Source organism: Moschus berezovskii, chromosome 12 (assembly GCF_049115385.1).
Source record: "Moschus berezovskii isolate FMDL1 chromosome 12, NW_MosBer_1.0, whole genome shotgun sequence".
Classification (NCBI taxonomy): Eukaryota; Metazoa; Chordata; class Mammalia; order Artiodactyla; family Moschidae; genus Moschus; species Moschus berezovskii.
Genome location: NC_142471.1, coordinates 42,211,264 through 42,233,460, shown reverse-complemented (window position 1 = coordinate 42,233,460; position 22,197 = coordinate 42,211,264). Strand labels below are relative to the sequence as shown.

The following is a 22,197-nucleotide window of genomic DNA, read 5'->3' as shown; positions in this document are numbered from 1 at the left end:
GAAAGATGATGCTGTGAAAGTGCTGCACTCAGTATGCCAGCAGATTTGGAAAACTCCAAAGTGGCCACAGGACTGGAAGAGGTCAGTCTTCATTCCAATCCCAAAGAAAGGCAGTGCCAAAGAATGCTCAAACTACCGGACAATTGCCCTCATCTCACATGCTAGCAAAGTCATGCTCAAAATTCTCCAAGCCAGGCTTCAGCAATATGTAAACCGTGAACTCCCAGATGTTCAAGCAGGTTTTAGAAAAGGCAGAGGCACCAGAGATCAAATTGCCAACATCCGCTGGATCATGGAGAAAGCAAGAGAGTTCCAGATAAACATCTATTTCTGCTTCATTGACTATGCCAAAGCCTTTGACTGTGTGGATCACAATAAATTGTGGAACATTCTGAAAGAGATGGGAATCCCAGACCACCTGACCTGCCTCTTGAGAAACCTGTATGCAGGTCAGGAAGCAACAGTCAGAACTGGACATGGAACAACAGACTGGTTCCAAATAGGAAAAGGTGTATGTCAAGGTTGTATATTGTCACCTTGCTTATTTAACTTATATGCAGAGTACATCATGAGGAACGCTGGGCTGGAAGAAGCACAAGCTGGAATCAAGATTGCTGGGAGAAATATCAATAACCTCAGATATGCAGATGACACTACCCTTATGGCAGAAAGTGAAGAGGAACTCAAAAGCCTCTTGATGAAAGTGAAAGAGGAGAGTGAAAAGGTTGGTTTGAAGCTCAACATTCAGAAAACAAAGATCATGGCATCTGGTCCCATCACTTCATGGGAAATAGATGGAAAAACAGTGGAAACAGTGTCAGACTTTGTTTTTTGGGGCTCCAAAATCACTGCAGATGCTGATTGCAGCCATGAAATTAAAAGACGCTTGCTCCTTGGAAGGAAAGTTATGACCAACCTTGATAGTATATTAAAAAGCAGAGACATTACTTTGCCAACCAAGGTCCGTCTAGTCAAGGCAATGGTTTTTCCCGTGGTCATGTATGGATGTGAGAGTTGGACTGTGAAGAAGGCTGATCGCCGAAGAATCGATGCTTTTGAACTGTGGTGTTGGAGAAGACTCTTGAGAGTCCCTTATACTGCAAGGAGATCCAACCAGTCCATTCTAAAGGAGATCAATCCTGGATGTTCATTGGAGGGACTGATGCTAAAGCTGATACTGCAATACTTTGGCCACCTCATGCGACGAGTTGACTCACTGGAAAAGACTCTGATGCTGGGAAGGGTTGGGGGCGGGAGGAGAAGGGGACGACGGAGAATGAGATGGCTGGATGGCATCACCGACTCTGTGGACATGAGTTTGAGTGTACTCCGGGAGTTGGTGATGGACAGGGAGGCCTGGCGTGCTGTGATTCATGGGGTCGCGGAGAGTCGGACACGACTGAGCGACTGAACTGAACTGACTGAACTGTGCAGTGCCTCTGCTGTCTTAGTGGACTGCTCCCAGAGCTCCCCCACAGCAGGACACCCCTGTGTTGGGGCTTCCGAACCCAGGGCTCCCCCAGATGCGTCTGTGAATCTACAGAGAAGGGGGCCATCGTCCTGCAACAGGGAGCTCCCAGGAAGGATAGGCACAGACCCCAGAGGAGAGGGCCTCATGCCTACAAAAGTGATGCCTGCCAGGCAGGACCAGATCTGTGTCTAGGAGATCACGGATGACTGTGAACAAGGACACCAGAATGACATCCAAGAGCTGCTGGGGCCAGATCAGCTGGAACCAACCACAGCCATCTGGAATGCCCTCCCTTCCAAGATGCCTTGAGGATATCTTTCTCCCTCAAGCCTGGGTCGCTAACACAATACCTTCCCAAAGGGCTCCCACCTTCCCCTTGCCTGGCACAGCCTGGCTCCCCCTCATCCTCAGGGAATGGACTGGAGTGATTCCTGGGGAAGAGCCCGGCCTCCCCTGGGCCTGGTCAAGAGCCAAACTCTCTGAGGATAGCCGCCTAGCTGGCCCTAGCCTGCCCCTGGGGCCTCTCTCTCTGCACCTGTGTCTGCTCATCAGGGCTCAGTTGGCCTGACCTTTGGCTGCCCTGAGCAGGGTTCAAGACCCCCTCGGGCTGGTGGGGGGAGGATGCTATAACCCTCTTTTAGGAAGGTGTTCTGCTAGTTCTGCCCAGGTCTCCTTAGAGAAGAAGACAGTATGGAGACAGGACCCTAAGGAGGTTGTCCCTCAGCTCTGCCCAAGGAGCATCCTGGCCAGCAGAAGGGCAGGGCCACCCTTGAACCATCTCACAGAACCTAAGGCATGTGGAGAATACAGTCCAGGCATGAGGTACCCATGTATCTCTTGTCTGACTCCCTAGTCCCCTCCCTCCACTTTCCTTGTCCCAGAAAATACCCAAAGCTGCTAAATCCTTGAAGGATATATATTTTTTCTTCAAAGTTTTTCTAGCCCCCTTTGGAGAATTTGAAAAGCTCTTTGTAATGATAATTTCATCCTCATTTTACTTTTCAGCTTCTCCAGTCACCAGCCAGCTTCTCAGTGGGGAACCCAGCCATAGGCAGAGCTCCAGGACAAGGGTTCTGTCTCAGAAGCCTCTAGGATAGGCTGTAGGTGTTTTGAGGCCAAGATTGCCACCTAGCCCACAGGAGTGTTTCCTCCTTGCTGGGCCATAGTTTAGGGCATCCCAGAGTGGGCACAGGGACAGCTGGTGCCAGGGAGCCACCATGTGCCCATGGTGCCCATGACCTTCGGGTACCTGGGGGAAGCAGCAGAACAAAGAGCACGGACTTTGGTCCAAGCCAGACCTAGGTTGCAGCGCCCACCTCCATGACCTCTGTGTAAAGACAGCAACGATTCCGTTCTCCCGAGATTCTGGTGAGGATTTCATCATTAAATGGGATATTATACAAGGACCGTGCAGAGCTGAGAAAGTTTCAGGGAAGCTCCTAAAGGAGGAGATGTGGGTGCTGCCCCCAGCCCCTTGCCCTGGGGTGTGCAGGAGTTGGAGTCTGGGAGGCTGCAGCCTCCGGCTCCACAGGAAACGAGATCTGGAGCTGGCAGAAGGTGGTGTGTGAGGGCCCAGCCCTGATCAGTTCAGAACCAGCCTTCTATCCTTAGAAGGGCCTGAGCATCAGCTGGAGGAGAGAGAAGTCCTCTCCAGGGACCCAGCGAAGCAAGATGCCGGCTGAGGCTCTGACCTACCCCTGCACCTGGCTCCTATTTCCCCAGCTTCCTGGTATCAGAGGGAGCCCCTGGGCTTCACAGAGGTTCCTGGCCATCACTTCCAGTGTTAAAAGCCGGATAGGCCATGCCTTCTTTTCCGTCTAGACCTACCAGTGTAGGTGTGGCAAGGAATGGGGGGCCAGGGCAGGCAGAGGATGCTGTGGACTGTGCAACTTCCAGCATCTCCTCCTGACACCCCCACTAAGGCTGACACCCCAGGGGATTTCCATGGAGCCCTAAGTGCATTTTACATTGTGTGATTAAATTACTGTCATGCCACGCTCTGCTCCCTTTCCATCTGGCTTCCCCTGGGGCCTTGCTCCATCCCTCACTCTCTCACTTCTGGCTTCCCATGGGCCTGCTCTCCAACTCCACCTTGGCTGATAAAAAAAAAAAAAAAAGACCACCAGAGTCTTATCTTAGTTCAAAAAGCCTTTTCTTACACAGAGGATTTTTAGGGAAGTGAACATACTCTCTATAATGCTGGATACATGTCAGAATACATTGGTCCAGAACCATAAAATGTACACACCAAGTGTGAACTCTAATGTAAACTATTTGTTCTCTGTAATAGTTACATGTGAGCGTAACTATTGGTTATAATATAATAGTTGGTTTAATATAATCATTGGTTATAATATATGTACACTCTGGTGGGGGATGTTGGTAAAGAGAGAGGCTGTGCCTGTACGTATGTGGGGCGGGGTGTAGAATAGGAGAAATCCCCGTATCTTCCTGTCAATGTTGCTACGAACTTAAAGCTGCTCTAAGAATCTTGAGACTTAAAAAAGACACAGCTTCTCCCTGTTCGTGCCTTAGCTGCCTAAGTCAGCCCCTGCCAGGTTTCTCTCCCTTTCTTCACGGCCAGGCTTCTCCAAAGAGTGACCAGCAGGCCCTGCCTCTGCAATCTCCCATCCCTCCCATCACGTCAGCCATCTGACTTTGGTCCCCACCACTCCACGCATACCAGTGACCTCCCTGTGCCAAAGCCAGGGGGTCACTGGTCCCTTTTCCAGCTGGCCACACACTTTACTGGCCTTCTGAGTCTCTCCTCTTATCCCTCAGTTCTATGTCAAGAATGTTATGCAGTTGGTCCCCAAGAGCCCTGGGACATGGTGAAGTCCGCTTCATGCCACTTAGGATGGTTCCTGGGGAGAGGTGGGTCCGCGCTTCAAAGGCATAGAGACGCTGTGTTTGGGAACAGGAGGGCCCTGGGTGGGGGCCTTTATCATGGCTAGCCCCTGGATGAGATGAAGGTTCAGGGAACTGGGGAGGCATCTCCCAGGCAGGAGGGCTGCCCCAGCAAACCTAGCAGACCTCACCCAGGAAGCTCTACTCTCTTCACACTCGCTCCTCTCCCACGCCTTCAGCCCAAGGAGCCCTGGGGGCTGCCAGTGAAGTTGCCCTTGTCCTGTGTCGTAGCCCAGGACCTCAGAAGGCCCACTCCCCAGGACCTAGCCAGCCTCATGCCACTTTTTTTGGGGCCCTCCCGGGGTCAGGAACAGCTCTGAGCACCAGGGAGAGGAAGCATGCTGGGAGAGGGTCTGGCCTGGCGACCTCTAAGTATGCATTTCCCTGCAGTGGGCCTCTGTCAGTTTATCGTCCCCATTCCCATTCGTTCCTTTGGGAAGACCCTGCCAGCCCTGAAGCAGCCCTCCGGAGGCTTGCCTGACCTTCAGCGCAGCTATAAACAGCACGGCTGTCAGCACTGCTAGGTGCTGCCCAAGAAACAGCACCGCGACCTTAAAATTCCAGGAATCGTCGGCGTGGCTGCCCCAGAATAGCCTCAGCCTGGCCTCCTTCCAGTCCCTGGGGACCCTCTGTCCACCCCACAATAGCCAAGAGAGTCTGACGAATACTGGAACAGAGCTCAGCAAAGGAGCAGAGGCCACTGGGTTGGTGCCCCAGGTGAGCCTGCTGGGTGGGTGGGTGAGGCTGTAAGGAGTGGCAGCCTTGGAGCAGAGAGACCGGCCCTCCCTGGGCCCAGGCTCAGCTCCCCCATCCTCACAAGCAGCCCATGAGGAAAGACAGGTGTATTTTCATACTCTCGTGTGTGTGCTTTCACTGATGCATTATCCCCATTTTACAGATGAGAAAACTGAGGCTGAGCAGGTGAACTGACTTTTGTAAGGTGACCCAGCTGTGAGTAGCAGAGCCAAACAAAATCCTAACGTCTCTGCCATAAAGTCAAGCACTGCAACACGCACCAAGCGGCAAGTCCCAGACCATGGCCCTAGCCTTGGCCTAGCTGCTCAGGTATTGGGGCTGGGTCTTTGAATTTCTCCCTCTCTGTTCCCACCCCTCTCCCACTTCCTGGAGAAATGGCCAGGGTTGGGGGATGGTGGGGGTGAGAGGGCAGCTCATGTTGCAGGCCCTGCCGCACCTGTCCAGGATAAATAAAGGCATTTCCCCTCCACCCTCTGAGCCTCTCTCCTGAACCCATTTCTCTGTGGGTCCTCAGGCTGAGACTCTCACTGAAGGGAGGACTTGAGGGGCTGTTATTGCCCCAAGATTGATTCTGTGGGGCTGGTGGGCAAAATGGGGTCGGTACGGGAGCTACTACTCAGGCTGCAGGTGGCCAGCCTTCTTACAGGAGGAGATGCAACAGACAGAGATGGGCCCCCCTCAGTGCTTTATTACTAGTCCCTAGACAGAGGATGAGGTTGCAGCCATGGGAGTTAGGGGTTACCAAGGATACAGGAGCGCATGAGCAAATTTGAACCTCAGTTAGTCTGGCTCTGAAGTGAGATGCCCATCCTAGCCCTGTCCGGGGACCACAGGGTTATAATGTGTGTGTCCCCACTGAGAATGAGCTGGCCCTGCCTTTGCCTATCCCCCCACTGCCATATGTCACTAATGCCTTGTTTTTTGCAAAGACTCAGGCCAGGGCATCTATTGCCCCTCTATGGGAAGCGGATCAGGGCTGCAGTGAGAATAGGATTCTTCCAGAGAGCTCTGGCCTTGTTCCCTTAGGGAAGAAGTTTCTGCTGCAGAAGGACCTTAAGTGCCCCAGCAGGAAATACCAGAGCCCTGTTGGGAAGGTAGGGCTTGGCAATTCCAAGGCCTGCACTAAGACCAGGACCCCCAAGCCCAGGGTGTCAGCAGCTCACCAGAGGATTTATCAAAAGGCTCCAAGCCCTGGGAAGGCCCCAGCACCCAGCCCTGCATGTTTCATGGCCTTGGTGGTTTGGGGCATGCCCCTGAAGTGAGCTGAGAGGCCCATCCCCCGATGGCGGGTTCTATTTTTAAAAGTACCCCCTAATCATTGGCCCTAGTACATCCCAATACATCCCCTGCCTACAGTGAGGACATTCTTCCTGCTGTCTAGCTTAAGGCCTCTGTGCTGCAATTTAAGCCCTGGCCTGGCTGGGGCCAGGTGGCGCATAGACCCCGGGTGAAGTCATTGGCTATCCTGGGTGCCACTGAGCTGGGAGGGTTAATATCCACTCGCATGGATGGGGTCGGGACCAGCATTGAGGGAGAGCTGGGCTGTCTCAGGCGTGGGAGGCTGGCAGACCCATGAGAGTGGATAGTCCTGCCTTGTACAGGGAGGAGACCTGCAACCAGGGGGTAGGGAGCTGTGCAGGGTTCTGGGGGAGAAAAGGGGCGTGTCCACTGGGGCTCAAATGCCCATGTGTCACCATATCATCAGACAGAGAGTGTGCGTCTCTGGGTGTTCTTTAGTACATGGGGCCGTGCCATCTCCAGGGCAGGGGGCCTGGAGACTCAGGTGAGAATAAGCCAGACCTCCAGCAGAAGGATGGAGACAGTGCCTTTTCCCTGCACTAGAACCAGGCCAGCACCCCAGAGAAGTATGGCCTCTTTTGCTCTTGTGAGTCTCCCATAGCACCCCCGAGTGGGGTTTTTCATTGCAGGGTCCCTCCAAGTGTCCACAGCCAGGATTGTGCCTCCAGTGGGGACATTGGCTCCCTGCCCCTCTGCCAAGCCCTTTCAGGCCTCTCCTGGCTACCCACTTCAGTGCCTCCCCCTAACCTCCCCGCCCCACCCCCAGGCCCAAGGCAAGTTTCCTCTGCCCTGGAGAAGTCTCCCTGTCTCCAGGTGGGCAGTGACCCAGACACCCCTGCCCATCCATCACCCTCCAGTGACAGCCTGGGGCCGCAGCCTGCCCTCTTGTGCCCACACCAGCACTGCTGGGGCTCAGTCTTGGCCATACCCCACCAGGCAGGGCTTATCTTTGCCCTGGCACATTTCACAGTTCACTGTGAGCATAGCTCTGCTTCAGCCCTGCTCAGTTGGACGGAAGTCCTTTACTTGACAAGTGTTGTCTGAGCACCTAGGTACTGGTCTAGGTACCAGGGACACAGCAGTGGTTAAAACAAAGTTCCGTCTTACAGACAGCTTTGTCTCAAGCAGATCTAGCTTCTTGCTTCTCTGGACTTCAGTGTCTCCAGCTGGGCAATAAGGTTTCTCAGACAATCTCCAAAGATCTCTGACTTCCCCATCAGGCAGTGCTGTCCCCTGGTCACAGGCACTGCAGGACACACAGTCCATTTCCCCAACTGAGCATGGAGAACCAGACGTGAGACAAGCAGGCAGAGCAGCTCTAAGTGAATGGTTAGGTGCTCCAGTAGGTGAGGAAGGCCCAGCTCCATGAAGCCAACCAGTGGGAGTTCCCCCAGCAGGCCCAGGGAGGCAAGGGAAGAGGGCTGTTATCTCAGGTCTGGGATGGAGTGGGTGTGGGAGACCAGTTATCAGCCCAGCCCAGCTCCGAGCCCCAACTGCAGGACAGCCAAGGTCAGCAGGCTGTCACCTGTCCTCTCCATGCTGGGAGCGCTCTCTCCCCAAAGCAGTGGCCTACTTCCAGGCAGATGCTCCAGGCTTGGAGCCCAGCCCACCTGGAGAAGGGCTTAGGAAGGCCCTGTACTTTCTGTTTACTTGCCTGCTTGCAAACTTAGCATTTCCTGCTATACTCGAAACATCAGCTGTTTGCCTACGTTTCATACTCTTACTAGGCTAGCAAACCCAGGTGGGCAACAGCTGTGGCAGAGACCAGGGGCCTGGGGCAGGCAGGATCAGGTTAGGTCCAGTCCCAGCCCCCAGACCAGGAAAGTGTGATCTGCTTTCCAAGAGCCTCCGAGAGGACAGACAGATGGACGGATGGACGCACACACCCTCCTTCTAGCATGCCCCGCCCCCACGGGCATAGGCTGCGGGCCATGCGCACTCACCCGGGAGATGGTGAGCGGCATGTTGAAGTCCTTGCCCCCTTGCAGGCGGAAGCCCCAGGGCCCAGGCCCCGTCAGGGTCACGCTGTAAGACATGCTGGTGCTGACACCGGCGGCCTCTGCGGACAAAGGGAGAAGAGTGGAGTGAGAGGAACCCTCACGCCCCCTGCCTCCCCAGTCCAGACCGCAGCCCCAGCCCCCGACCCCCGGCCTTGCCTGCTCCGTGCCTTGCTGCCCAGCCGGGCTGTGTGGAACTCCTGAGAGGCTCCTAAGAATAGCTGGGAACGAATGCCATCGACACTGATATCTGCCCTCCGCTGCGCCCATAAATGGACTGTAACCCTATACTGTGCCTGCCCGCCCTCAGCCTCCCAGCAGGTCCACCGTGACTCACGCGGCTAATATAGCCCCTGGGGAGGGTTGTCCAGGTCCCAGTACCCCCAGGGGGCAGGAGAGGGGCCTGGGCGGGTCAGTGATAATGCTCTGCCTCCCTGCTCTCCTCTCCTTGCTCCCTCTGCCCTCTGGAGAACCTGGTCTGCCCATCCACACTCTCTGCCTGCTGTACCCACTCTTTTGCCCAGATGACCATGGCTAAGCTCCCTTGGCCAAGGGCTTTGTGACTTGGGTGTTTGCAGCCCTGTGATCGCTGGAGAAAACCCTGAAGTTGTCCGCTTATCCTCTTATCCCCAAGACAAACGACAACTTCAGGGCCCAGAACTGTCCAACCCCATCAAAACAGTAATAGTAATAGTAGCAGCTCTGGGCACAGCCAAGCTCAGCTCTGGGCCCTCCACACCATTATCCCCTCAGATCCTGAGAGCCTGCCACTTGTCCTGCAGGGACCAAGGCTCAGAGAGAGGTTAACTAACTTCCCCAAGGTCACACAGGTAGACCCAGGCCATACTGGAGCCTGAGCTCATCTCTGTGGGGATTTGTGCCAGATAACAGTTTCTGCCCAGTAGTGGCAGTACCTCCTGATGCTCAAGCCTGGAATTGGGGAGGCCCTGCCTGCTGAAAGGTACACTTAGCACGGGGGCTGGAAGCAGGTCTGGGACAGGCCCCACACCCTCCAGACCCTCTGGGGGCCCAACAGTTATTCTTGGCTCTTCTGTCTCATTTGTGCTCTGGAAAACTTGACAGCAGCATGGAAAGCTCCAGCTGCCAGTGTTGCACGCCAGGCCCCCGTGCCCTTTGAGCCGGAATGGCAGGGGCCAGGGAGGAGGGGAGGAGAGGCCATTTGCTCAGCTGCTGGGACAAGGGGCCAGAAGGGGCAGGAAGGGGAAAATTTGTGTGATGTGGTCAGCCCATAACCCAGAGACAGTGTGTTCTAAGTGGGGGCCTAGGCCCCTCAGGACTCCTGCCACAGTGGTCTTTGAGCCAAGATACTTCTAGAAGCCCTTCCTCAGAAGAGACCTCAGGCTCGATGTAGTCTGGAGGTAGATCAAGGCCCCCCCCAGTTCCCTGCTCTGGAAACCAAAGCTCAGGGAAGGCAACTGGGCTGGCTGTTCTCTGCCCTTCTGGAGAGTTCTAGCCTGAGCTGGGCCCTGAGGACTCAGAGGAGGACTGGGTGTGGGTAATTTCCCTGCTGCCTGCACCCAACCTCGCACTCTGGGCCTAGCACATACAACATGAATGGCAAGGAGTCCCCACTTCACAGGGGCATTTGGTAACTTGCCCAAGGTCACAGAAATATCAAGTGGAAGAAGCCAGTGAGGGACCTGTGTTCTTTCCCCCATTTCACCACCTCTTCTGCTCCGTGTCATGCTGCCCAGCTGTCCTCCCTGCCCAGGCCTGGCCCAGGAGTCCAGCAGCTCATGGCCAGCACTCCAACCTCCCCCGTCCCATCCCCTGCCCCTCCCCCAGGTTCCATCCCATCCATCCCTGATTCCAGCTTTATCTCCTTTCCTGAGTGGGGGGAGGTGCATCTGTCCCGTCAGGCCAGAGAGGATCCAGCAGCAGGGCATGAGCAGTGTGGGGAAAGGAGGGAGCCGAACCCGCACAGGGAGAAGGAGCCCCAAGCTAGGCTGTACCTGGAGTTGTAGGCTCTTTCTCTGGACTCAGGCACCCGCCATGCCGCCTCTGGGGAAAGGGGGGTGTAAGGAAAAGGATGCTCTTAAAGGGGAAGGCCAGCCTCCCTCCATCTGCCTCCCCTGGGAGATCTGAAGCCAGCCAGAGAGCAGCTGGTACTCACAAGCTGGGCGTGAGCTGCTTTCCAATAACAGCAGCTCACTGGGGAGTAGGGATGGGGGCAAGCCTGGCCTTTCCCCTCCTCCACTCTCCTCCCTGCAGTTTGGGATGGGGTTTTAGGCGGGAAAATCACAAGGTGGAGGACAGAAGGAGGGTAGGAAGAGAGAGGCTGCTGTGGGCTTCAGAGGCCAGGCCCTTGGGTCTCTCTCTCCCATGGCAGCACCGATAGGTAGAGACTGTGCTTGTCAGAGACCTCTGCTTTTTATTTTGCTACATCCCTCCAGGCGCACACAGCCCTGGGATGAACTTAGACTACTGATTTAAAGCAAACTGTAGGCGCGGTGTGTGTATGTGTGTGCTTGGTGTGCATGCAAATATGTCCACACAGGAGCATGTGCTGGAAAATGAGCATGTGCTCAGGAGGGTGGACCATGGTGGAAACAGCACTCTGGGGGGAAAGCCAGAGGTGAGTAACAGTTTCCAGCGAGTGAAGGTCTGTATTCGGCTTTGACTGCCGGCTGCAGGAGACACAGTGCTGTCCTTTCGGTGCCAGTGAAACGCCCAGTCCAGGTGCAGAGGCAGCTCATAAACAGCTGGGGTGTCTGACGGAGCCATCGCTATTGTCATCGCCTGGACAATCACAGCACACAGCATCTGAGGAGAGGCGGATGACTCCAGGCAGTGGGAGGGCCTGGACGCCCACTATTCCATCTGAGCCTGAGGTGTAGGCTGTTGGATTGAGACGTGGGTGCAGACCACATTGCAGAGCTGGAGTTTTGTGGTACGGGGCCATGAAATCTAGACCAGCACAGGTGACAGGGCCGCTTCCAAAGCCTGCAAGCCCACGGGTAATGCTGGGTCTGTGCGCGTGAGGGAGACGTGAAGGAGCTGGACATGTCCCAGAAGGAAGGCAGGAATGATGGTCACCCTACATCCTGGGGTCCAGGTTGGGGAGCAGTCCCTTGGCCTGAAAGGAAGCAGCAGACATCAGTTTAGCCCAAAGAGTGTCCCACTGGAAGTAGTGGCTCAGGGGCCCTGTGTTTAGGAGCACCTCGTGATGAAGGGAGGTTGCGTGGGGGCGGGGGGGGCGGGTTTTGTCCTGGCTGGGGGTTGGGCCTTCTCCAGGCCATGTGGCTGGACAATGGAGCTGGTAATGGCCGAGGTTGCCTCCAGATGGTCCCCCCGGCTGTCCTGTCCTAGACTTTTGGACTCCTGGGGTCCAGACTGAGCTCTCCTCACCCCCCATCCAATTCTCCACTTTTCCAGGCTTGAGTTTCTCCTCTCTCCCTGCCATCTTAGATGTCTCATTTCTTGCCCATCTACCGACTTCCTCCCATCTTCTCTCTGCTAGATCATTCCAGGCAACCCATCCTCCCACAGCTACTGTGGAGAGGCCCAATCTACTCTGCCAAGTTGACCAAGCCCACCTCAGTGCCCCAGTAAGTCCTCCAAGGGCTTCCTGTCCTCCAGGGTCCTGACTAGAGACCCTTCATGCCAGGACCTAGTTGGGCCTCCCCATGGCTCCTACCACCTCCTGCCCCTTCTCCATCCTCACCTCCAGCTCCTGGAGTCCCTTGGTGGCTCCTAGGGTCACAGAGAGACATTCTGTGTCTTTCTGTTCAGGACACCCTGTGCCCCACTGCATTTGTACAGGCTGTTTCCTCAGCCTGGACCACCCGCTCCCTGCTCCTTGGCGCCATCCCGCCTGGCAGTCCCAGTTTACCTTCACCTTTCCCAGGATCCCTTGGGGACTTGCCTCTGCTTTCAGCACCCTGCGTGCTGATGCCTCAATGGCAGTGCTTATCACACGTGTTAGGTGACTGCTGATTAGGTCTCTGCCCCGTGCCCCACCCCAGGCCAGGTTTCCCTCCTGGAGATGTGCAGTGCCTTTCATCCTTGCCCGGCCAGCCTGGGGGATGCTGCCGGCCTTTGCCCCAGCTTCTGTGGTCGTGCACATTGCCCGGCCTCAGGGATGGCGAGAGAGTCCTCTCTGGGGCTGGAGCCACTGGGGAGTGGTGTTCCCTGGCATGGCAACACTGGAAGAGACAGAAGCCCCCCAGCTGTAGGGAGCAGCCCAGGGCTCCCCCTCTCTGGGACAGGCAGGGGAGCAGCCTTGAGGAAAGAAGCCAGGAAAGTGCCTCTGGTCTTAGTTTTGCTGCCCTAGAGAGCCCAGGAACCGGGGGTGTTGTGTGGGTGTGAGTGGAGGAGCAGGGTGGGAGCTGTCAGCTGAGGGGAAGAGCAGCCGCGGGGCCTGTGCACACGGCATTTCCAGCGTTCCAGAATTCGGCCTTCTCTAATCGCCATCGACATTCCGTTCCATAGGCACTTGGGCTGACAGCTGGCCTTCTTTTAATAGCCACAAGTATTCTGGGCAACATCCTAATCTCAGGGCATTCATAGCGAGCACATACACAGCTTGCAGCCCCGCCCCCCTCTCAGGTACATCCAGTTTCCAATCGCAGAGAGGTACATGCCACTCACACTTGGTCACATTCTCAGCTTAGAGCAGACACAGTAGGGCAGCACTCAAACCCATGCCCTGTGGTGTCAGAAGGACAGAAAGCATGTGCCGGGCACATGGTCACACACATTCACACACATGCTATATACATTCATCATAATATAGCCACGACCGCCTGCTATCTACGTGCTCAGACAAGGTCACACAAACACACACACTCTCAGGTGCAGTCACGCTCATGCCTGCTCAGAACATCTTGGAGTCACAGAGATTCCTCCCAAGACCCCAGGTGCGTAAGGGAAAGCTGGGAGGTGCAGGGAGGGGGTGACTCCCAGAGGTCATTGGGCCTGCCCCCCTTTCCTGGCAACTCCCTGGGGTACTTGCTCCTGTCCCACCTTTTTATAGATTGGCAGGTGTCAGGCTTAGTTACCTTCCCAGGAGCCTCTGAGTCCCGTCCCTGGGGCCTGGGAAGGGCCTTGGCTTCCACATCGTCCAGGCCCTGACTGCAGGGGGACCATCCACTCACTTGCTGGCCAGCTCCCCAAGCAGCTGTTGCTTCTGTGTCCGTCCAGCCCTGGGGAAGGGGGAGAGTCGCTGTGAGGTGAAGGGGGCATTTGCAGCATTGCTTCTGCTCCTTTCCTGGCCAGGCCTTTCTCCATTCTCCCTACAATAGTTCATTGGGGTAAAGAGCATGACACTGTTTGCAGGGCTGCTGGTCACCAAACCCTTGCAAATTGTGAGTGCATATGCTAGGATGTGTGTGTGTGCGTGTGTGCATGCTTTTGTGATTTATTAACACAAGGGATGAGTGTGTCTTCATGAGGTTCTAGGCCTCTCTTAACAGATAAGATTCATTCCTTGATGTGTACTACAGTAGTTCAGGGATTCTGACAGCCCTCCCTCAGCCCCTTCAACAGAACCCCAGGGATGGGGGCAGTGGGAGGAGGTCAGTGGAAGCTGTTGGTGAGGCCTACAGTGGGCCCTGTAGGCACAATGATGGGGGAGCTGGGACAGGAGCCCACGGCATAGGGAACTCTCTTGGGGACCTCAGAGGGCATCACAGTTCCAGGCCCTGAGTAGGTGCTGGCAGACTGGTAGCTCCTATGACTGACCACAACATGGTGGGGTCATTCATGGGCACCCTATCTAGTATGTAGAGATGATGGTTTTTCCTTTTGGAGAGGACACAGAATCTCAGAGAGGGTGAGTGACCTGTATAAGCTCACACAGTAAGTCTTGAACACAGGTACCCTGACCCCAGGGCCAGTGCTCCTTCCACTGTACCCTCTGAGCGCCTCAAGTCTCCCACCTCAAGGAGGAGCGGGCTTAACAGTGAGGATGGTGGGCTTGAGCTCGCACCCGCCCGTCTCTCTAGAAGCCCATCTAGGGCAGAAATACTCATCTTTTCAATCTGAGATTCTAAGGCCCTGGGATAGTGCTGGCAGGGAAAAGATGTGGCCTGGAGTGGGAAGACCCAGGTTCAGTCCCGGCCCTACTGCTGAGTGACCTTGGAGCAACCTGTTGTCTCCCTGACCCTAGTGCCCCTGCCTTGCAGGGAGAATTATTTATGGGAAGGCCATGAGGAGGTGGTAAGGGGCTCTTCCTGCCAGTGTCCCGGGTTCCTGAGTCTCAGAGGCAGGTCTGCCTGGAAGCCTGAGGCTGGACTAATTGAAGAGACATGGTGAGATGCCAGCCAGTGAGGGCCCAGCCTCCTTACCACCTCGCTCTCAGAGCCCAGGGATGCCTGGCGCCTCCGTCCAGAGATCCAGCTGAGGTCCGAGGCCTGGCTGCTCAGCGTGGAGCGGTGGGTGGAGTGGTAGCTGGTGTACAGGCCAGTGTGCTGGCCTGACACACCCAGCAGCACCCCCAGGCAGGGCAGGTGCTGGGCGATGGCCAATCTAGAAGGACAGCACATCAGGTTAGAAGGAAGGACAGACAGACTCGAGGAGATGGGGTGGATGGACAGATTGACACTGGGCAAATGGAAATGGTCCAAGAGCCACTGGGGAGTTGGGGAAATTCAGACATTGGGGTTATGAAGATGGACAGACAGACACTCGGTCCATGGACATGGAGGCAGAGCCTTAGGGTGGCAGGTTCAGCCAGATGCCTGGTTTTAGCTCTCAAGTGGCTGGCCCAAGCCACAGCTCTGTGAATGGGGACCAAGAACAGTTCTGAGCTGCCTCTGAGCTTATGGGCTAAGGCCTGCAGCTGGCCTCTGCAGGGCCGCTGAGTTACTGACGCTACCAGGCAAAAGGAAGCACTGCAGGCCCCCTCGTGGAAGAGGCCAGCCCTGCGGGGATTCTATCAGCAGAGAGGGCTCCAGGTCAGAACCAGTCCCAGGCTGCCGTGACGGCCCTCGAAGCTAAACAGAGCTCTCCCTGCTGTGATCTCTCCAGGCTGTCACTGTCTGGGGGCCTCTCTGCAGCAGGCAGCACTGCTGATCAGCCATCCTGGTTGCCTCTTGGCCTCAGTTCTGAAAATCCCAGTTCATATCGGACACTGCCCGGGGAGCTCTGATGTCGCCCCAAGCTGAGCCCCCTAGAAAGCTGGGGTAGCAGAGGGGGTCACACCAGCTCTGGATCCCACCCAGTGTCACGAGCTATTCTCAGCCGCTAGGTTTCCCACCCAATGCAGAAACAAAGGACAGGAAAGATGGCTAGCCTCTGCCTCCATTTATAGGCCCAAGCCCTCCATGCCCATGAGGATGGGCCTGGGGATCTGGCCTGGGTCCTAGTGGAGGGTCCCACCTGTACTTGGGGTGGGTGATGGCGTAAATGATGGGGTTGTAGATGGCAGAGGCCTTGGCAATGACAGCTGGCACCGAGTTCATGTAGGGCGTCAGGATATGTGCATACCTAGGACAGAGAAGCTGAGGTCCCCCTGCCAGCTGACCCTCCCTGGAGACTCCACAACCCACCCATCCTCTCAGGCACCTTCTTCTTCTTAGGCCAACTAAGCCTTGCCAGGGCACAGCCCAGCCTGGTCCAAAGTGGCATAACTAAGTCATTCCCAGATGTACTGTGATGCCAAGGAGAGTTCTGATCTGAGGTGAATGGGAACCCAGGGGACAGTTGAGGGAGGGGTGCTGAGAAGATGTGCCAGAGTGGGGGGGGTCTCACCAGGTCCTCCAGTTCCTTGGAGACTGTGCTGCTGTCAGTAACCCCCACCCCTCACCCTCAATGACTCTGGCCCTCTGACCAGCCCTCCCCACACCCCACCAAACCCTGGTGACTGCTGCTTCCTTGGCTCTTTGGGAGTTATTGCATAGGAGGGCCCAAGAGGGGACCAGGGCGCTCCTGCACAGAAAAGGTCTCAGAGCCAAACACCCGAAAGGATTCATAGTTCATAAAGTCTGGCCAGTGTCCGTGCTGTGCAGGTGTCAAAGTCTCCAGACACTAGCCACAAGAAACCAGAAACTCTGGGAGAGCTGCATGTTCCTCAGGGGTCTGGAAGGACCTGACAGCCTTTGTAGGCTCTCAGGCCAAACCCCATTGTGGCCCAGAACTCCCCCAGCATGTCTCCTAGTGCCTCCAGGAATGAGGCAGACCCGGCTCGGGTGGAGCATCTCACAGCAGCATGGCGAATAAGGTTATGACACTGGACCAAAGGTGTGAGGATGGCTGGCTTGGACTTGGACTGGGGAGGGAGAGGCTGCCCCAGGGTCCCTTTACCCTTCTCCCACCCTTCCAGCCCCCGCCCCAGTCCCTCAGCCACTGCTCACCCAGCAAAGCCCATCAGGGCGACAGTGGAGTAGGGGGCCCAGGACAGCACAAAGAGAAGGATGACCAGCAACTCGATCTTGGCCATTTTCCACTCATTCTGTAGCCGCCGCCGCTGCCGGGGACACTCACTGCCACCCTCGCAGGCCCCGAAAGTCTGGAGAGCTCTAGGAAGCGTGCAGAGTCTGGGTCTGACTCCACTCAGCTTGCAGGGAGTGCCAGGTCCATGGCTACCATCAGGGAGCCTTCTTGGACCTGGCCATCCTTTTCATGCAGGCAGCCCTGACACCCGGAAAGTCACCCATTATATCTAGGCTAAGCTGCCTCCCTGTGCTTCTACCTGTGGTGTTTTCTCTTTCCCCCAGACTCCTTGGCCAAGTCTGAAGCCCTCTCTTCAGAAGACCCTATCTCCTGAGATTTTTTCGAACCACCGAGTTTGCACCAGTCTGTAGGGAACCCACCCCATAAGCACATGTGCTGAGCTAGTCTTTGCCCATCTGAGTCTGGGAGTGCCCTGGGAGGCTGGATACAGGCTGAGCCACGGGAAGCCCTGGTGAAGGGGCACAGTCCTCCTCCCATCAAACCCCTCCTTTGTGCCCAGCTCTTACTGGCCCGTCTCTCGGATGGCCTTGAAGATGAAGATGTAGCAGTAAATGATGACAAGCAAGGGGAGGAAGAACACAAAGCAGAAGAGCAGCATGGTGTAGGCACGGACCGACGGCGTGAAGCTCACGTAGTCCCAGGAGCAAGAGGTCAGCAGACCTTCGGGCACATAGGCACCTGAGAAGCAGGGACAGGGTGCTCAGCCTTCAGGGCAGTGCTGACCCAGGCTCCTCATCCAGCAGGGGCTTTGGATGTGGGGTCTGAGCTTCTCAAACACGGGCCCCGGCCCCGGCCCCAGCCTCAGCCCTGTGCAGCAGAGCAAAGAAACTACGGCACATAGAGGGGAGTTTTCCAAGCTGGTGCTATTAGAAGACAGCTGGTGGAGCCCACTGCTGCCCAATCTTACCAGTTTGGAAGACAGACCTCACCACAGCCCCAGCGTCCTACTCCCTCAGACTTAAGCCAGCTTCCTGGTCCCACCTTGGAAGGGTAGGTGCCTGCTGCTAACCCTTCTACCTGCTGAGGCCTCACATCCCAACCCTTGCCTGTCTGATGTATTGCAAACTCAGCATCAGATGTACCTGTCACTTCCTGCCAGTCAGGGACCACGTGGTCTTCCCTTCTGTATTTGGGGATGGGAGCCCAGGTTAGCCTTTGATCACTGGTGGTGCAGCCTCAGTTCCCCCTGTTGCTAGTCATGCCCCCTGAATGTCCATTTACTTGAAGCTTCAGCAGTCCCCTGGCCCCTCCTGCCAGCTTGGGGACCCAAGTCCACCTACCTGCCCCTTGAACATGCCCCTCCCAAATTATCTCCTCATCCCAATTCCCTGAGCCCACTTACTCCAGCCAAAGAAGGGTGGCAGACTCCAAGCCAGGGCATAGAGCCAGATGCCCAGCAGGACAAGCGCCGCCTGCCTCTTGGACACCATCCCGACGGTGGCCAGTGGGCGTGTGATCACCAGGTAGCGGTCCAGGGCGATGGCCGTCAGGGTAATCATGGAGGTGATGCCAAAGAGAGCCCCACAGAAGGCATAGAATTCACATCCTGTGGGCATAGCTTCCTGACCTTAGTCCTTGGCGGGGAGCTGATCAGATACCCAAGGGCGAGGAGGGTGTGTGGATGGTGTGTACTTAGCTCCAGCGCTGGCCTCTCAAGGAAAACAGGCCTGTGTTCCTCTCACCCTGCCTGCTTGCATCTGACAGAGGCTCATGGAAGCCTCTTGCCAACGCGTGAGTCTGAGGGGGGGCTACCCACCCATGGCCCAGGAAGAGCATATCACTGTCTCATCTGGGCCACCCTCCACTGTGGACATCCCCTGCCCCAACCCTCCTCCTCCCCCTAGCAGAAGGGAATTTCAAGTGTCTACCTGCTTCTCCAAAGAGCCACTGCTTATAGAGGCTGCTGGCGAAGAAGACGGGGGCCTGAGTGAAGGACATGAAGAAGTCGCTGACCGCGAGGTTGATAATGAACATGTTGGCAGGTGTCCTGAGGCCTCTGCTCCTGGGAGGGGTCAGATGCTGTCAGGAGGAGCTTCTGCTGGGGAGCTTCCCTCAAACACATGTGCACATGCTTGCATAGCCATGCACACGTGTGCTTGCACTCAGGCATGAGCTGCTGGGTCACAGACCATCCTGCTGCCCAGCAAGTACCAGCCAAACAGCTCTGGAGCCTGGCATCAAGGGGAGAGAAGTGAGACCCCTCAAGGCAGCAACTCATGCCTCCCTTGTTCTCCTCTCCCAGCATCTTTGCAGTCCTCACCCTTGGGGCTGGCAAAGAGGAGAGGAGCTGACGATGGTGTCCATGGGTCAGGTATTTCCACAAACCTTGTCTTATAATCATCCATCTTTGTGTCTATCCCCTCCTTAATTTTCCAGTAAGCACACTGAAGCTCCCACCTGTGAAGCAGTTTCTGGTCACAAGACTCAGTAAGTGGCACAGTCAGGATTCACTCATTTGCTGGGCACCACACATATAAAAACTTACTTAATCGTCATACTGACTCCATGACGTAAGTGACAACTCCATTTTGCAGATAAGAAAAGTTGACTCAAAGGAGATAAGTAATCTGCTTAAAGTCATTTCAGCTAAGGTTATTCATGCCTCCACATTCTCATCTCAGCCATTCAGCTGGTGAGTGGGGCAGGTAGAGAAGGAAACCAAGGGTGGTGGGCAGGCCTGGCTGCTGAAGGGCTGGAGGATTCAGGATCCCTATACCAGGACTGCTCTTTGAGTCAAGGAAAGATGCCCACTGGAGCAGGTGATAGTGGAGGTGAACCGAGAGCAGAGCAAATAGGCAGAGATGTGTGTGTCCTACACAGGGGGCAGAGGGTGCACCTGGGCCCAATCGGATATGCCACTCAAGTTGCCCTGGACTACCTTTGGGCTCCTTTCCTGGCTTTGAAGACTAGGCTCAACAATGCCCTGGCAGAGTTGGCACCAGAATTTCAGTCCTGTGTTCTGCCTGATCTCTTCCTGGGTGGCTTCCCTCAGTGCCCAGGCTCCCACCCAGCCAAGCGGGCACCTGCAGAAGGTATAGATGACCGTCAGATTTCCCAGCATCCCCGTGAGTCCCACCAGCAGGATCACCGTGCCCAGGGTGTAGTGGGCGTGGTCTGGAACATCAACCGTGGAGAAAGGGACCCAGGCAGCAGCCTGAACCCTGACTGCCTGTGAAGAGACAGAGAAATAAGGGCATCCCATGACCCCATCACCTCCAAATAGTCCTGAGAAGAGTTAGGGTTCCCAAAGGAGCAGATAAAAACTGCCCCAGTGGGGCAGGCTGGGAGTGGTAAAACCATTTGCTCACACAGCTTGCAGGTAGCTGAGCTGGAATGGAAACATGGGTCTCCCTAAAGTTGAACCCAAGCTCCTATGGCCCAGAGGCAAAAGTCTTCTAGAAGTATGCTCAGATTACCTGTTGGATGCTGGTAGGACAGACACATGTTTGGCAAGCACGGACATGGCTGGAGTGACTCCATGTTTCTTAGAGAAGGTAGAGCCCTCTCCTAGATGGGTTCCTCCCCTCTGTATGGGTCCCATCTCAAATGCCTGAGACAGTTAGCAAATGTATTCCAGTCCCCTTGTACTGTGTGGAGGCGCAGTCAAATTAATGAATGAATTAAAAAATAATAATGTTTTTTAAAACAGAAAATTTATGGGGAATTCTTTGGCCATCCAATGGTTAAGGACTTCGTGTTTCCACCTCAGGGGGCACAGGTTCAATTCTTGGTCAGGGAACTAGGATCTTGCATGCTGTGTGATGAAAAATAAATTTAAAAAAATAAAAAGAAAATTCAGTCCTCCCAAGTCACTGCAGGGAGGTCATCATCCTATGAGGTCAGAACAAAGGGCCTTAAAGACCTCCCACAGCTGCTTTCCAGGGACAGGAGTGGCTTCATTTCTGTCCTGCCCTGGCTCCTATAGCTACTGGAGCCTTCCCTTCCTGTCCAGAACCTAGGCCAGCATCCCACAGCCCTGAGGGCAGACTCATCACTCTCCAGGTAACAGTGGGGATGTTGGGGGATGACCCTGGGCCTGGCTAGGATGATGGAGGCAGGAGAAGGCAGCAAACACCTCACTCTGGACTGGGACAAATACTGAGGCCCAGAGTAAGCCTTCCTCTCTGGAAGGCTCTGGGAGCATCCTACCACCTCCAGAAATAAATAGATGGGCCATTCCAGCCCTTTGTCCCATAAGGCTGGCCTTTCTGTTCCTCGGATGCTCTCCATGGCGAAGTAAAACTTGCCACACTCTCCTCTATTGGTCTTTTTGCATAGGACAGGTTCAGAGAGGTTCAGTAACATGCCCACCATCCCAGAGCAGAGCTCAGGTCTTTCTATCTCCCTGTCAAAGCCCCTGTTGTCCCTAGGAAGGGCACCAGGGGAGGGGAGGGAGGATCTGCATGCACACACTCGCCCCAGGCTTACCGTGGGGCTGATGGACGGAGGGTGGCCCAGGCTGGAGGCGCTGCTCCGGGAGCTGTCCCACCTGCTGGAGGAGGCTGGGGTGGCCAGGCAGCTGGATTCCTGCCCCGGGCCCAGCGGGGCTCTTGGCCCTGAAGGAGGGTTCATCCTGAGGTGGGCTGGTCCTTTCTCAAGCCCACAGAGAAGTCAAGGGCACCGGGAGCTCAGGACATTAGCTGTGCCCAGCCTCGCAGCTCTCCCCCATCCTCAGCACCCCTTCCTGGTCTGCGGCTGTCTGCTCCTGTGTCCAGCGTGGACCCAGCCTGGAGCTGTCCTTGGGGCTGGTGGCTGCTCTGTGTCCAGTGAAGCACGAAGGAGAGAGTGTCACGGTTATGGCGACTGACAGTCACAGGGTCCGTCCCCACCTTTAAGTAGAGGAGCTGGGCGGGCACAAGCCCAGTCACTCGGCGCCTCGGCTTCCCTAGACACAGGTCCCTGAAGGTGGGAGTATGCATGTGTGAATGTGTGCAAGTGTGTGTGTGTGCGGAGAGTTTGAGAGTGTGTGAATGTGTGTGTATGTGTATATTACAGAAGAGATTGCTAGGCTCTGGCTCTTGGACTTCGTCCCCCCTCTGGCCAAATTTCTCTTTCCCTAAGCTCATCAAACCAGCCCTAAGACCCCCAACTCAGGGTTGTCTGTGGAGCCTATACTCACCCTTTCCACAGGGCACCCTACTCTCATATCTGCCCACATTACCCATCACCCCTTCACAACCATCCCGTACAGGACCAAGGCTGGTCACCCAAGGTCACAGACACAGAAGCTAAGAGGAGTGCCAGAATATAACACAGCTGGGGGGAGATCAGATCATAAGGCAGGTTTTGTTTGTTATTGAAGTGTAAATAGGGAAAAAGAAGCAAACCCCCACAAAGCTGGTAGAAACCTGG

The 22,197-nt window shown here is 55.6% G+C and overlaps 2 protein-coding genes across 7 annotated transcripts in view; both read right to left on the bottom strand.

The window, feature by feature from the left end:
- Nucleotides 1-8,752, bottom strand: part of LDB3 (LIM domain binding 3) — a 63,513-nt gene extending 54,761 nt beyond the window's left edge. For 2 of the 6 annotated variants that reach the window (XM_055425300.2, XM_055425303.2), the window contains exons 1-2: nucleotides 8,601-8,752; nucleotides 8,377-8,492 (exon numbers count right to left, since the gene is read on the bottom strand). In XM_055425300.2, coding sequence (XP_055281275.1) covers nucleotides 8,377-8,492; nucleotides 8,601-8,700 — 216 coding nt within the window. In that variant the 5' untranslated portion in view covers nucleotides 8,701-8,752. Of the gene's footprint in view, nucleotides 1-8,376; nucleotides 8,493-8,589 lie in introns of all 6 variants that reach the window. The other 4 variants (XM_055425301.2, XM_055425304.2, XM_088842075.1 and 1 more) reach the window with 3 other exon arrangements.
- A 2,000-nt stretch (nucleotides 8,753-10,752) lies between these two features.
- On the bottom strand, nucleotides 10,753-21,794 carry OPN4 (opsin 4). The gene is made up of 10 exons (XM_088842074.1): nucleotides 21,274-21,794; nucleotides 19,853-20,014; nucleotides 18,714-18,864; nucleotides 18,188-18,391; nucleotides 17,352-17,523; nucleotides 16,746-16,910; nucleotides 15,772-15,879; nucleotides 14,739-14,919; nucleotides 13,452-13,595; nucleotides 10,753-11,527 (listed from the first exon to the last, which is right to left on the bottom strand). The coding sequence occupies exons 1-10, from the start codon at nucleotides 21,415-21,417 to the stop codon at nucleotides 11,489-11,491; spliced, it is 1,470 nt and encodes a 489-aa protein (XP_088698200.1). The 5' UTR covers nucleotides 21,418-21,794; the 3' UTR covers nucleotides 10,753-11,488.
- Between the last annotated feature and the right edge of the window lie 403 nt (nucleotides 21,795-22,197).

Coding starts and splice junctions, on each gene's coding strand:
- OPN4 (XM_088842074.1), bottom strand. CDS start 21,417: ATGAACCCTCCTTCAGGGCCAAGAGCCCCGCTGGGCCCGGGGCAGGAA. Junction 18,392..18,713: donor GTGGCTCTTTGGAGAAGCAG/GTAGACACTTGA, acceptor CTATGCCCACAG/GATGTGAATTCTATGCCTTC. Junction 17,524..18,187: donor GCCACCCTTCTTTGGCTGGA/GTAAGTGGGCTC, acceptor CCTGCTTCTCAG/GTGCCTATGTGCCCGAAGGT.